The sequence below is a fragment of the Rhinopithecus roxellana genome, chromosome 14, assembly GCF_007565055.1.
Source record: "Rhinopithecus roxellana isolate Shanxi Qingling chromosome 14, ASM756505v1, whole genome shotgun sequence".
Classification (NCBI taxonomy): Eukaryota; Metazoa; Chordata; class Mammalia; order Primates; family Cercopithecidae; genus Rhinopithecus; species Rhinopithecus roxellana.
In genome coordinates, this window is record NC_044562.1 from 107,061,802 (window position 1) to 107,077,158 (window position 15,357).

Genomic DNA, 15,357 nt, shown 5'->3' on the forward strand with positions numbered 1-15,357 from the left:
TAAGCCTTTCTTTGATTTTCTCATTATTAGGGATTCAGGAAGTTCTTGAAGGGGTGAATGAATGTAAGAGAAATGTCTTAGTATTACATTTGTTTCTCTTCTTGTTACTATAATTTATCTCTTGTTCAGAATAAAAGCTTTTTCTTTGGCATATCATCAAATGGAAGATGTTTTTAGGGAGAGAGATGACATATACTAAGCCAGTTGCTACTACTGGGACTAGAATGTAAATATCTGATGAAGCATCATACTTTTAAGACACTGCTTCTTTATTATCAAGTTTTCTTATTTTACAAAATGATCCTATACTAGTTGATGCAAGGTGAGCTGTGAGAAAGCATCCTTTCAGCCTTTCGTTCCTGGGAAGTGTTTGTTTCAGCCATGAGTAGTTAAACTAGTGCCATATTCTTTTTTTTTTTTTTTTTTTTTTTTGGTGGACAGTAGAAGAGGGGTATGGATAGCAGTAGGGTGTGGGAGGATGCTAAACATTCATTCAAAGAAAGTCAAATATTGAATAGAGGAGAAAACAAATTCCACACCCAAGCTCATGACATGATTTCCTTGTGGTCAGCAGTGTGCAGTGCAGTCACTTCTAAGTGTCCCCTTTTATAAAGACAGGTCTCCAGAGTGAGAGGATTAATGCCATATGCTCTTTGTGGAAAAACTTGTAAAGCAGAAGGATTGTAGGCATGTCATATAGGCCGCTTTCACTCTTGAAAAGGAAAACACCAAGGACAATAAAACACACTTAAAAATTAATTTGTAACTCTTAAAACACTGCAAACTGTCCTGCGGAACTTTCCTCTGCAGCCCGGGATGACCCCAGGCAAGATTCCATACATAATGTTTTTTCCTAATAGCCATAGTGACTCAGAACTCATGTCATTCCAAGATAGTGTAAGACACAGGCGAGGTGGCTTTCAAACTTTTGACTGTGACTCACAGCAAGAAGCATTTTGGAGTAAGGCCCACTGCATGGATAGTGCCCACACACATCTGAAATGAAAATTTCATGAAACAGTAATTACTCTTACTATGTTTAATGTGCACCTATTTCTTGTCTTTTAAATTTTTATTCAGTTTTATTTCACTTAAAAAGACAGGAAGAAACCTTGTTTTAAACTACTAACTTGATTTTGCTACCCAATAGTGGGTCCTACCCCATACTGAAATGAAAAAAGACAACACCAGTCTGCTTCAAGGATTCACTGCACAGGAGTTCCTACTGCCCTCATGTGACAGCTCTGACACCTGACTATAGGTCATCTGGTGTATTCCTCAACAAAGCTGGTCTAGAACCTTTTATTTTTTCACAACTCCATGTAGCCTGACCATCCTTTCTCTCTAAGTCAGTGATTTGGCAGGAAGAGGGAAGTTTACATGTGAACCTTCTCAGCCTGGATCATAACACTGGAGCACCTGCAGACTGATTCTCATCAGCTGAATCTGAGCCCTGCAAGCAGGGTGTTTCCTAGAGCCATGGTTAATGCTACATCTAATTCTTTGTTATGGGCTGGAACAGAACATGGACATTGCTGAGAATATGTATATGGGATGTGAGGAGAAGAGATGTGGGAAGAAGAGAAACAATAAAAGGAAGAATGAGAAATTCCTCTTGGGCACATGGTGGTGACATTCACCTTAAAAAAAAACAACAACCTGCTGGTGTGTGTGTATATATATATATATATATATATTTTTTTTTTTTTTTTTTTGAGGCGGAGTCTCGCTGTCACCCAGGCTGGAGTGCAGTGGCGCGATCTCAGCTCACTGCAAGCTCCGCCTCCCGGGTTCAGGCCATTTTCCTGCTTCAGCCTCCCGAGGGACCACAGGGACCCGCCACCACGCCTGGCCAATTTTTGTATTTTGAGTAGAGATGGAGTTTCACCATGTTAACCAGGATAGTCTTGATCTCCTGACCTCGTGATCTGCCCACCTTGGCCTCCCAAAGTGCTGGGATTACAGGCATGAGTCACCGCGCCTGGCTGCCAGTATTTTTTAAATTGACGATTTGGGGGATTGGGGTGGGGATGGCTCCTTCGTTTTATTTCTTGCTGCATTTGTTTTGTCTTCTGAATTATGGTACCCACACCAAAATAGTTTCAGTTGAAAAACAACAGCAAAACAGAGATTCATTCAGAAAAGTTACATAGAAAAAAATTACCAATAGTCCAGTTTAGAATTTGACTCCTCTAATATATGTATAATACTGCAGCATGCCATGTAGAGTTACAGTAATGACTTCTTTTTATCCTTAACTTCACGTCTCAGTTCATATGCTTCACAATTTCAGTTTTGCAAAGGATTAGGATCATGTTTGACATAGTATTGATGGTCAGAGTCAAAGAATGTGTTCTGAAAGGAAGGCTTTGGCCATGCATAGAAATCAAGCCTTTCTTGGGAAAGAGACAGGGCCAAAACACCATTGTTGGTCATCTTCTGTTTTACTATGCCTTTGCGTATATTCTCCTTCACCTCTCTGTGCTTGTTGCTACCTGGTACTATGGAAACAATAATGGTACCCATCTTGTTGGGGGGAGTCATGAGACTACATGCCGAGTGCCCAGCACATAGTGAGCACTAGAGTGTGAGAGGCCAGAAAGTGGAGGTATTCATTGTGTTATCCCTAGTGTCTAAGACACTACCTGGTATGCAGTTGGTGCTCAATAAATATTTGACAAATGAATAATGTTGGCTACAATAGTAATTATGGTAATAGAGAAAAGATAATATTATAAGAGACAGAGGGACTGATCTGGGCTGATCACATGTACTCTTTCAAATAATTTATTATGAGTTTGGGAAAAGTGAATCAGTTATAAGACAAACTTATATTCTTTTAGTCAATTTAAATTAACAGGAGTACCAGTTGACGATACTGGTAGGCACTGGTGATGTAAACATAAGCAAGAAATGGTTCCTGGTTCAAGAAGTCACAGTCCAGTTGGGTATAGCAAAGGTCACAGCATAGCATGAGGGGTATGGACAGGAAAGGCCTGCATCCCACATGGAGCTGGGTTTGGGGCTGGTGATGCAGGGAAGCTGAGTTTTGAAGGATAAATAGCCATTAGACCAGCAGAGGAGGGACTAAGAAGGACGTTGCAGGCAGGGGAAAGGTGAATACCAGAGACGTGAGACCATGGGGGGGTCACCAAGTCATGAGACGGAATTAGGGTTGAGGGTTGAGACCTGCAAGCGTGGCAGAGCCTTATGCTAAGGTGTTTGTCTTCTATCCCAAAGGCAATGGAGAACTGTGGAGAACTTAAGTAGGTGCAGTTTGTGTGTTTTGAAAGAGTGGTGTGTGGTGAAAGTGGATCATAGAGTGTGGCAAGATGAGAAGTAAAGGGATGGGAAAAACTAATCCTCCTGCAGTTTAGGGACAGGTAGGCACACATACTCCATTTTCAAAGGCATCCCAACTGTAGCAACTAAATGGTGGCAAACAAAACAAAAACAAAGCCTTAGTGCAAAAGTAGAACTGTTATAGGTGGCTCACAAATGATAACAACAACAGTGACAAAACAACAATAATCTAATAATAATGCTATTGCTAGTTTTATTATGAAAGCAGAAGCCAGAGCTGCTGACTTTCCTAGCAACTTTTGCAGGACATTTAAATCCCTCTAGCTGGCCCTTTGTTCCTGTGTTGCCATGGTGTGTCAATAAGCCCAGCTCAGAATAACCCAGGCAGTGAAATGAGAGGTACAGCTTGCTCACTGGCATGTTGGCTGGCCAGGTTACACGGTTTTCATTGCTCCCGTCTTGGGAGGAGCACTGGGCAGCTGGTTGCCCTTGCAGCTGTGAAGGTGTATGTCTCTTGGCTGCCCAGAGTTTGAAACAGAACCAAAACTTGCCTGCCTACTGAGCATGTGCAGCTCCCGACTGAGCTGATAGCAACTGAAAATAGCCCACTGAGCACCTGTCCCTTGTACACCAGCCCCTGGCTGACTGCCATTTGGACAATGTGGACTTACTTAGTAGACAGGTGAGGTGCTGAGCAGATTTTAATGGTTCTTAGGAAGATCTTGGGAACTTTGGCCCTACTTGAAAGGAAGAAAAAAAGCAGCAGGCTTCTGAGAAGTTCCATTTGTTGCTTCTGTGGTTAGTTGGTGTCCACACTGGCTATGTATGTATAGTTTGTGCCTGAAGACTTCATATTGTTCTCCTTACAGCAGTTCAGTAAACTAAGTAAGTTTTCTCTTGGGGGGAAAGGCTTTCCTAACAGTCTCCTAGGGGTAGCCATCCATGGTTTATACAGCCTCAGCTTTAGAAAGTTTTGGAGTTAAACTATTTTGTTTCATTTTATACCTGCTCTTTAATCCCCAGTGATTGTTAGTCATTTCTACAAGGTGTCTCTTTGCTACATTATTATTTCTCAGTAGTCCAAATGTTGGCACAAGTAGAATCACAGAATAGAATCCCAGCATGTTAGGAGCTGTCTGTTCCCTTTTGGGATTTCTTCCATTTCCTTCTGGACTTTAATCTCTTCAGTGAGCTTGCCATTGTTGGACAGACTTGGTGGCCAGTGTGGATGGAAGCAGGCTCTGGAAGGAAATGCTTCTGAAATGACTGGTGGCATTAAAGCTACTATTTAAAAGTGACCCTTTGTAGATACTTGGGTTATCTTTAGGCTGTCAGTGATCTGCAGCTACAGGAGCCAGAGGGAATCTGCGGAAACTCTTGCTTGTTGCTCTCGCCTGGATTTGTGTTTAGATATTCTTGCTCCCCGGCCAGTGGCCTCGTGACACATCTCAGATTTAGCTGGCTATCTTCTGCCAAAGTCCAAGATTATTGTGGAAGTTGGGAATGGTTTGCCGTGGCACAGATTGAGGGGGAGGGATTGTGTGCTTGAAAAGCCAGTTCTGGTTCACAGCACTCAAATGGGATGCTTTCTGTTTCTACCTGGAGTGTAGGCACCTGGAGCCTTTCTGTGGGCCCAGGGGTACAAAAGAACAAACTCAAAATGACTCAAATGTAACGGTCTCATCGTGACTGTAAGATCTTTATTCTATGACTGATAAGCCAATCTTGTTCAATATGTTAAACCTGAGAATTAATGAATTGTTTTGGACCATATTAATTAGACTGATGGGGAAAGAAGACATGTAAAGCAAAGATCGAGTTATAAAGGCTGGTATACAGAGGCACAAGCATGTCTTCCTGGGATTGAAGACATGGGATTCCTTTCTTCATTAACCTTTCATGGAGTTCTGGACTTGGTAGGGCCTTGGGAAATAATGGGGAAATTGGAGGATAGGGAAGTAGTATTATCAGGGGCTTGGACTCTGCCCCAAGTTTTTACCCTTTTGACTTTCATTTTAAAATCGCTTTGGCTTCATCTAGGATGGGAGGTAAATATAGTAGCCCCCTATTTATCCGTGGGGAGTATGTTCCAAGACCCCCGGTGGATGCCTGAAACCACAGATGGTATTGAACCTTATATATACTATATCTTTTCCTATGTCTAGGATAAAGTTTAATTTATAAATTAGGCACAGGAAGAGATTAACAATAATAACTTAAAGTAAAATAGAACAATTATAACAATAGTCCGGCATCACCACTCTTCTGCTTTGGGGCAGTTATTAAGTAAAGGAAGGGTTCCTTGAATGCAACCTGCAATACCATGGCAGTGGATCTGGTAACCGAGACAGCTGCTCAGTGACTAGCAGGAGGGTAGCATCTACAATGTCGGTACGCTGGACAAAGGGATGATTCATGTCCTGGGCAGGATGGAGCTGGACAACATGAGATTCCATCATGCTACTCAAATAGCACACAACTTAAAACTTAGGAAATGTCCATTTCTGGAATTTTTTGCTTAATATTTTTGGACTGTGGTTGATGGTAGGTAACTGAAATAGTGGAAAGTGAAATGGTGGATAAGGGAGGATAAGCAGGGACTACTGTAGTCTGGAAGTTACTTTGTTCCCTCTGTGCTTTTCTTTGGGGTAGGATAGGTTGTGGAGCTAGGAAGGGGAGTTTAACTAATTCAGGACATTTTCACCTTTAGCTGTGGGTGCCACAGTGCCTAAAGGTTGCATTTCAAGACTTGTTAAACAAATTGGAGCCCTGTATAACTTTTGAAAGGTTTGTCTCTGTGGTTTGAAAGCTTCCAGAAAGGCTGTAGGGGTGTGGTAGAGGCTTGCTGATGGCAACCAGAGCCAAGATTGGCAACCTTGGAGGAGGTCCAGTCCCTGCATCCCAGAGACAGAGGTAGAGTAGGATGCAAGGAGAGAGAAATCGAAGTGGAGAACTAAGCACAAAAGCTACCCATTGGTTCTTTCTCCACTGCTCTGTCTCACCTAGAGCCCATCGTTAAATGTTTCCTGTAAAGCCAAAATTCTCAGTGTAGAGCCCAGGTGGGAAATCCTCACTGAAATGCCATATACTCTCTGGTTAGCCCAAGAAGGTGGGGGAAGCAACAAAAAGTAAGTCCTCAGAGTCAACACTTCTTCCTGTGGCTTGAACAGACCTTCCAGCCTGAGACATTCAATAGATGGAACCACATTCCTGGCTCTCTCCTAAGACTAAACAAGGAATGACTTCTGAAATGTTTACAATTCACTGGGATTTTCTTCCCTCTTCCTCCAGGTCATTCTATTCTCTGTTACTCTCCCTATCACTGGAGTTCCACTTAGACATGGCCATTAGCACATATGCTGAGGAGACGGTATTTTTTGGCTTTAAAGTATTCCTCAGTAGGCAATTCCCAGTAGGCCTTGTAAGCCTTTGTTTCTCTGAAGCAGAGATTCAAGAAGTTTGAAGACAAAATGAAGAAAGGGGTCATTATTTTCTCCCATATTAAGGAGTTGTTTTACAGACATGCTGTATTTGTTAAAGCCAAGTCTTTGCAACATTCAGAGGATCATAAAAAGCATGGAAAAGACAGACCAATATTGTCTTAGGTCATTACCCCACAGTGTTCTTTCATTTGTTAGTCACTTGAACACAGGCTGAGTTTTTTGGCTTCTAAATAGAAGGTGTGGCTGCTGCAATAGGCTTAATTTACAGGGATTATTTCAGAGACAAGGAGTCAGCCCAGACACAAAATAAACAGATGGCACTTTTTTTTTTTTTTTTTTCTCAGCTTCAGCAGTTCAAATGCAGGATGACTTAGGAATCCTTATCACCTTCAGCAGAGCAAGAAGGGGAAAATGATGTCATTCACTCTTCCCCACTCCCTACTGAAGGTGCCATTATTTCACTGATAGGGAAAAAATATGGCAGCGAAGACCAGGGAAAAATGACAGCAAGGAGCAGGGGCAGCTTTTTCTGTACTAGGCAGCCAAGTCCTGCACTGACCCCTCCAAGCTGACGAGTTGCAGGCATGTGTTGTGTTTTGATGATTCTAATCACTGTAGCCCAGAGTCCTCAAATCAACCATCCAGAGAAGGACCACCCACAGAGCCCAGCTGTTCTATTAACGTATTAAATAGTTCCTCAATTTTTTTTAGGAACACTTGTATTTTACCTGTTTCTTTTAACTGACAAGCAAACAAAAAACCTACCACACCACAAAAAGTACTAATTTTCTATATTTGTGAGCCCAAGTAGGTGAACAGATGTGATGGTGTGGCAAGCTCTTCTAGGAAGAAATGGTTTGCTCAGGCATGTCGGCTTGGTGACTAAGCCTTGCCTTAAGATCTGTGCTGACATTTAAAGACTTTATGGGCTCGGCCTGCTCTGAAAACCAGCATCAGGTCTCTCCCCACCTCTAAATCCTTTCTGTGAAGGGAAAATTAATTCTGAAGCAAATACTCATCAAGCTTGCACTCCTGCCAGCCACTGAGGCTGTTGTGGGGTATGTAATGAACGGTGAGCAAAGTATTAATAGATGCAACTCACCCTCATGGTGCTTACAATCTATAGGAAAGATGACATGTGAACAAAGGCTTCTCTGGGAAAGTAACATGTAAGGTGAAATCTGCACAGTACATAGGCACTAAGTAGGTGGAGCGGTGTTGGCTGGAGGGAGATAAGCATTCAACATGGAAGGAATTCCATACTTAAAAGGACCTGAGATCCCTAAGGCCTTTTAAGAACATTCAATAACTGAAGAGGAGGCTGAAGAGCATGCAGGGATCAGGTCAGCCAGCACTTGTAGGCCAGGTTAATGACTGGTCTCCACTTTGAGCGTGATGGAAGCCGAGAGAGTCAGGCTTGTGTACCTGAATGAATGGGAATGCCATTTCCTGAGGCAGGGAACACTGGAGGAAGAATACATCTGGAGTTCAAAATCATGGAAGTTTTTGTTATTGATATTCAATTCATATGCAATCTTATTTGAATGCCTCTATTTGCCTTCATAACTGCTGAAATACATTTTCTTCTTGACTTTACAACTTAACTAAGTGTCAGTCTCTCGGATAAGGGGAAAAAAATGATTTGAGTTCCCTAAATGAGTGTTTTATAATGAGAGATTATTTAGGCACTGGGTGTATTTTATCCCTGAGAGTATAGCCTGTCCTCTTGTCAGAGGATCAAATGCCCTTCACTAGGCATTCCAGACAGACCTTTGTGTTTCTGTCTTAGGAGCAGGCTTGCTGGCAATGATACCTAGCATTGCAAAATCCTTCTTAAAGCCTTTGTTTAATGCCAGAGATCTCAAATGCTTTCAGATTCTGGAGAGGTGCCAAACTGTGCTCCCGGATTAGGAGACGATGGAAGGACTCCTATAATCTATAAACCTCATATAAGCTTGCCATTTCAAATGAATGAATTGTTTAGAGTGTTGGAAGGAGTCCAGGGATGCTTGAGTTCCTTTTTTAGCTATACAAATTCTAAGCTATTGGACTTTTGTAATTACAGTCTAATTTCTGCATTATGATTTGTGCTACTTTGAGGTGAACTTGTAAAAAATTCAGCCTGTTCCTTTTGCTGCCCTCTAGGACAGATCATGGCCATGGGCCAGTTTACTTGTAGCATTTTCTTATTTGTCTTTTCTGTCAAAGACGTTAGTGGGAAATGTTGGTTTTTGTGCACCATTTAGAGTGATACTCAGTTTCAATGCCTTAAAGCATTGCAGAGTGCGTGACTGGGCAGGTGTGAATGGGTAAGTCCACAGTGTTGTGATTACTAAAGTCCCATTTAAATATAAATGTGAATACTTTTATCATGAAATACAAGATTATACCAGACTGTGGACAGTTTTTAAAAGTCCACGATGCTCTTTGGTCTGCCTCTCTCTCTGCCAGTCCAGCATTAGACTCGGAGGAGATATGCCCAGATGGTGAACTGAGTATCATCCAGAGCAGGACAAATCTTTTTAAAGAGCTGGCCATGGTGAACTCCTGGGATTCCCAGCCTGCACCGCTGGTTTGTGGAGCCAGCCCCGCATTCTCCCTGGTGGCACCGAGGCAGTCTCTGTTTGTGGTCAGAACTCCCTGCTGTTCCCAGCCAGCCCAGGCTGCGAGTGTTTTCACACGGCTCTGGCTCTGGTGATACAAAGGGCACGCAGTGCCAGCCATAACACTGAGTAATGCCGGGAGGTGCCTTCTAGAACAAACAATGTGGGTGAGCTCTGCAGAGAGGGAATACCTCTGGCTTGACATTTAAATTACTGAATTATTCAAATGAATGTCAATTAGGTGGAGTAGACTTTCTGCCTTCTGCCAGGGCACTTCCTGGATATTCGCACAGGCGAGTGTAAAATACTTTACATCAGATACGGTGCTTCCTGTCAGTACTGTTGAAAATCAGTCACAGAATGTGATTATCTGTTCCTTGGTGTTCCTTGATGTGTGCTGTATTTATATCACAGTCTGAAAGATCAGGAGTCTACACACCCATACCTGTGGCCCTGAAAGGGGTTTTGTGATCATTCTCGAACCCCACCCCCACTCCCACACCAAATAAAATATCACAGGCCCACACATGTTATGCTTATTCCTAAATTTGACAAGAGTGAAAAAGTGAGTCATGGGCTTTTTGAGTCCTGCTGTCTTCCTTAGAATTGTGGATATTAAGATCCGAGAATGCTATTACTACCTTGCTTTTAACCTTCTTTGTTGACTTAGTAATTCTAGTTCAGAAAATACTTCCATCTACTCCACTCTGTCAGATGAAATTGCCAAAGTGGCATGTAGCGAATGTGAATGTGTGCCTGCATATGTGTTCACCTGTGTGATCATTTTGTCATTCTTACGAATTTAGGGTCTTCATTTATATTTGGATATGTATAAAAAATAAATACATGATGAAGGACTTTGCTAATTAGTTATGTGGGAATACAGAAAGTAAGAAGATTGAATGGTGGATGAGGAACAAAATAGGAAAGAGAAGTTAGGGAAGGTTTTGTACTTCCCCGTTAGCTAACTGTTGGACTCAGCTCAGGGTTCTTTCAAATCAGAGATTGAGTTAATTATTACATATCATTAACAGTTGTCTTTCCTTGCCTTTTTCCCCGGATTGTGGAGGGTAGGTTATAAAAACCCTGGTATTTGACATCTTACTGAAAAGAATCACCAACTTACAGGTAGTTAATCCCTGGTTGTCTACATGCAACTACAGGAAGTACATAAAGAATTAAGGAGAGTGCTTAATAAACAGATGAATCCCTTTGACTTAGTTTGTGACCCTGCAGGATTAAAGCCTAGGTATACCACAGAGTTAGGTATAGTGAGTTGAATTTTACTGAAGGTGATATTCACTTGAGGCTGTCACGTCTGGCAAAACTCTTTAGGTTATAGTACAAACGTCAGGCTCCCTGCACAGCTTATCAATAACTAGAGACCCTGGAAAAACAATGCCCCTTCCTGCATCTGTGTACTTAGAATTTAGTTTGGGATGGAACTTTAAAAACAGAGTTTATTTTGAGAGCACATTAGAGAAATGATTGTTATTGTTACTTTATTTTTTTAAAATTTGGCATTTTTAAATTACAAGCACTGGTGTCCTTAATCCTTTGGTTCCCTGAACCATCCATTTCCTCAGGACCAATGATGAGCAGGCTCTCTCTAGTGTAGCGTTGCTGGTTTATTGTTATTCTTAACAGCCCATACGTGCAGCGAACTGAGTAAATCATACTCGTCAATTCATTATCAGTCCATGAACAGCTCCCTCCTACTTTATTTTTATTTTGCTCCTTCATCCCAGCACTAACCCCTTATCCCCAAACCAGTGTCAACAGGCACATACTCTTCAGTGGGTTAGGTGTATATCCTGGGGTATCTATGATCTTCTAAAAATACTCAGGATTTTAAAATATATGTTTGTGTTTCAAATTTACATAAATTGCATTATTTCAGTTTTTAGCATAGTCTTTTTAATTCCCTGCCATAGATCACAAGCAAATTAGTCTGACACTATGACCTCTCCCCCTCACCCCACCCATCCACTTCCCTCCAAAGAATCATCACCTGTTGGGCAGCATAGTTGGCAGCCCTCAGCCTGCTTTGTGCCATTCAAGAGTGGCAAGCATGTCTAGACTCCCTGGAAATATTATCTTTCAGCTCTCTTTTGGCAAGTGTAAACTTTTTGCTGGATTATGTCAACAGATATACATGTTTCTCATCCCCATAGAAATAGATTGGTGCTGGTATTTCCTTCGGATTTCTCCAGGCAAGGAACATAAAGACTATCTCTTTGCTCATTAAAACTTTTGCTCATTAAAAATGTTTGACGGCTCTTGATTCTCAGGGGTGAGACTGGTGACATACATAGACTGTCAGCGGCTATTTTGGATTTTGTGCTTTCAGGCATGTCTTTGCTCTTGGATGAGCCCCTTGTGGTTTTCAAAGGAACTAGCAAGTCAATTATAAATAGAAGGCTGTGTCTGTGTGTCTGCATGCACTTACTCTGTGGGACGAGGCACCCACATTACAGTGGGCAGTGAACTATTTTTCCACTTCTTTGAAGAGGGAAGAAGAAAGATTAAGAATGCTTTTCTCTTTTTGAGATAACCCACATCTCTACACACACCCACACAAATCTGTGTAAATGAACTTGACATTTTCAAAGACCTTACCTTAAGGTCTCCTCTGGAAAGCACAGCCACCCGACCTGTTATTTTAAGAAAGAAGCATTTATCTCACAGACCCACTACTGAGGGTTCAGGGATTAGAAGGCAGCCTCTATGTGCCATAGACCTTTGGAGGGAGCTCTGAAAACGGAATTTCCTTATATGAGCAGTGCTTTGGCAAAAGAGGTCTCAGCTAACTAATCAGTGGCCTCTAGGACTTGGCTGTTTACATTTTATCCTCTCTTTCCTTCCCCACTAGTAGAAACTGTGGGACCAGCAAGTCTAAACTAATCATACTGACAAGGGAAGAGAAAAGAGTAATGTGAAAATGAAACTGCAAATAAGTATTCTCAGAAAGAGACAATTAAGCGGAATGGTTAGGTGTGCTTCCCTGATCATCCATTTCTGCCTCTTTCCGTTGCACCTTGAACTTCCCATGTGTGTTTTCTTCCAGTGGTCCCACCTGTCACCTTACTGTTCAAACATTATTTGGTTCTCTTTGTCTCCTTGTGTCCTCATTCTCCATGTTTGGCACCATTTTTTTTTTTCTGCCAGCCAAAAATTCTTAAGCAGCTATTAATTCCCACTATAATCTATGTAAACTTTAGTGTAACCACTATTGAAAAAGTTAGTCTAGGTATCTAGCTGGAAATATTGGTACCATGGATTGTAATTATAGATTGTGCAGCCTTACAAACTCTTATTATATTACAGGTTGAACATCCCGAATCTCAAAACCTGACATTTGAACTGCTCCAGAATCCAAACCTTTTTGAGCATTGACCCAATGCTCAATAGAATGCTCATTGAAGCATTTTGAATTTTGGATTTTTGGATTTGAGATGCTCAGCCGGGATAAATACAACTATTCCCCAATCCAGAAAATTTTAAAATTTGAAATGTTTCTGGTCCCAAACATTTTGAGTAAGGGATACTCAGTTTGTGGTATATTTCTGCCATGTAGCTGCAAGAATGTCAGCATTCCTTGTTTTACTAGTTGATGGGGATTTGTACAGAGCTACCAAGAATTGGTATTAATAGCTGCCATATATTTAGGAGCTGTGTTTTTTTTTTTTTTTTTTTTTGAATAGAATAAAGGTGATAAACATTATGTTCCAGTAAAACATTTTATTTTGATGCAATAATTGGGATCTGAGAGCCAATCAAGATGAAGGTTATATGAACACCACAGGGGAGAGGCTCATTTTCAGAAGTCTGTGGACAGATGATAGCCAGTCTTTGTCCTAATATGATCCAAGAGGGTGCACAGCTTATATAAATGAATCACTATGTTGAGAGGCAATTATTATTTGTTGGTTGGTTAGGTGACAAGATCACAGAATGTGGACCTCGTGGTTGATGGTGATGCTTAACTTGACTTTCTGTTCAATAGAAGTGTTTGGAATGGTCATTCCCTCAGTGAAGGCGAAACTCATACAGTAATTCTTTTTTTTTTTTTTTCCCTTCCTTTCTCTCCCTTGCAGATGAGAAGCCCAAGGTCAACCCCAAACTCTACATGTGTGTGTGTGAAGGTCTCTCCTGCGGTAATGAGGACCACTGTGAAGGCCAGCAGTGCTTTTCCTCACTGAGCATCAACGATGGCTTCCACGTCTACCAGAAAGGCTGCTTCCAGGTTTATGAGCAGGGAAAGATGACCTGTAAGACCCCGCCGTCCCCTGGCCAAGCTGTGGAGTGCTGCCAAGGGGACTGGTGTAACAGGAACATCACAGCCCAGCTGCCCACTAAAGGTTCCCATAGACTTTTCTATTTCTAGATCAAGAGGTTTTGTTAGTGTTGTCCTGAGTCTGTGTGGGTTAAAGATCTAAGTGGCTATGATGCATTCCACCTACATTTTGAATCAGAGGCGAAGAGCTAAAAGGAAGGTAGCCCTGGGTGAAGAAGAGAAAGGACCAGCCTTTTGGCATCTAAAAGAAGGATGGGCATTTTGGGGGAATGTAAGCAAGGTGATGTCCATCTTGGGGACAGCTTGGCTGACCAGTTAGCTCTCTCTTGGTTGCTGTGACTCAGGTGAACAGCTCCCAATACCTTTTTAGGTTACTGACCTGTGATGTCATTCATAATTTCTGAAACAATTCTGTTAGTAAATACTCATCTCTATATCAAATGTGTAGGGAGGAAAACGGAACGGACTGATGACTGAGTGGAATGCCTTTACTGTTTTATGAGGAAGGAGACAAAAGAAGGTTCACTGATCTCTTCTCCCATATCTGATGCCCAGTGACCCTATCACTGAAACTTGAAGCAGGATGAGATTTCACACAAACCCTGTAGTTTATGTGGAATCTTCTCTCTACCACCAGTACAGATTGCATATGCTAAGAAAACCAGTCCACCTCTGAAACTGTTTCCCTATTAAATGAGCCCTAAATTGCAATCTTAAAGTCTCTGCAAACATTAATGTAGACTCATCATTCTAAGCCAAATTTATTCTCTTACCATATAGTACATTTTTAATAGGTTTAGTTATTTAATTTTGTACTCAGAAAAAAGAAAGAAACCAAAAAGTGGAGGAGAGGTAACAAGGAGCATCCAAAACTAGAAATGTCAGCCAGCAAGGAAGGAGGCAGAAGAACAAAAAAGTTGATGCAAGATCATGTTCTAGTAATTTTGAAGTTATGGTGATGACTGTAAGGCATATGGAAAAGGTTAAATTCTGACAAGCAAATAGGACTGAATAATCAAAGAGGGTTTTAAAAGAGATCAAGTATTTACATGGTTAAAACTAAAAGGTTCTTGATGGAATAAAATTTACTGTTATATTTTGTGAGTTAATTTTTATTAATTGGGTGGATAGACGCGAACAAATGTCTGAATTCATACAAAAATTATACCAACAGTGTGAAGTTTCTCATCTGCAGATTACCTTGAGTTTTAATAGAAGATTTTTTTTTTTTTTTTTTTTTTTTTTTAGTTTAAGGACATTCTAATCTGATTAGGGTGGCCACAGTATTTGTAGTTCCATGTTGCATTTTGTTAGTTTTGCACTTTCTCATATGAATGACATATGCCATGGAGTATGATGTATGTCAAGCTGTTGATTAGTTGGTCTTGGAAAGTTAAAGAAATATGTAAGGGAAGTTAGGCTTGTGATTGGATGGCTGAAGAGACCAGTAATACGGAAATGGGTAAGGCCTGTGTAGGGAAGAACAGGACCTGATGACATAATGTCATGAAGAGGTCTGAAGCGAGGGAGTGAATCCGTGATGAATGAATAAGTGAGTAAACGAAGAGAGGAATGAGTGGGTTCCTAGGCAGAAATTGTGATGTGAAAAAATGAATGAGAAATCAGTAGTAGACACCCAGGATATGTGAAAGACAGAGACCACAGATGGGTAATTTGGTTTTAGCTCAGGTAGCCCTTTCTCTTAAGGATA

At 41.3% G+C, this 15,357-nt stretch overlaps 1 protein-coding gene across 2 annotated transcripts in view; it reads left to right on the forward strand.

Annotated features, from left to right (window-relative positions):
* ACVR1 (activin A receptor type 1) overlaps positions 1–15,357 on the forward strand; it is a 140,673-nt gene that overhangs the window by 80,582 nt on the left and 44,734 nt on the right. For both annotated transcript variants that reach the window (XM_010353352.2, XM_030916830.1), the window contains exon 4: positions 13,447–13,710. In XM_010353352.2, the coding sequence (XP_010351654.1) occupies positions 13,447–13,710 (264 nt within the window). The remainder of the gene's footprint in view (positions 1–13,446; positions 13,711–15,357) is intronic.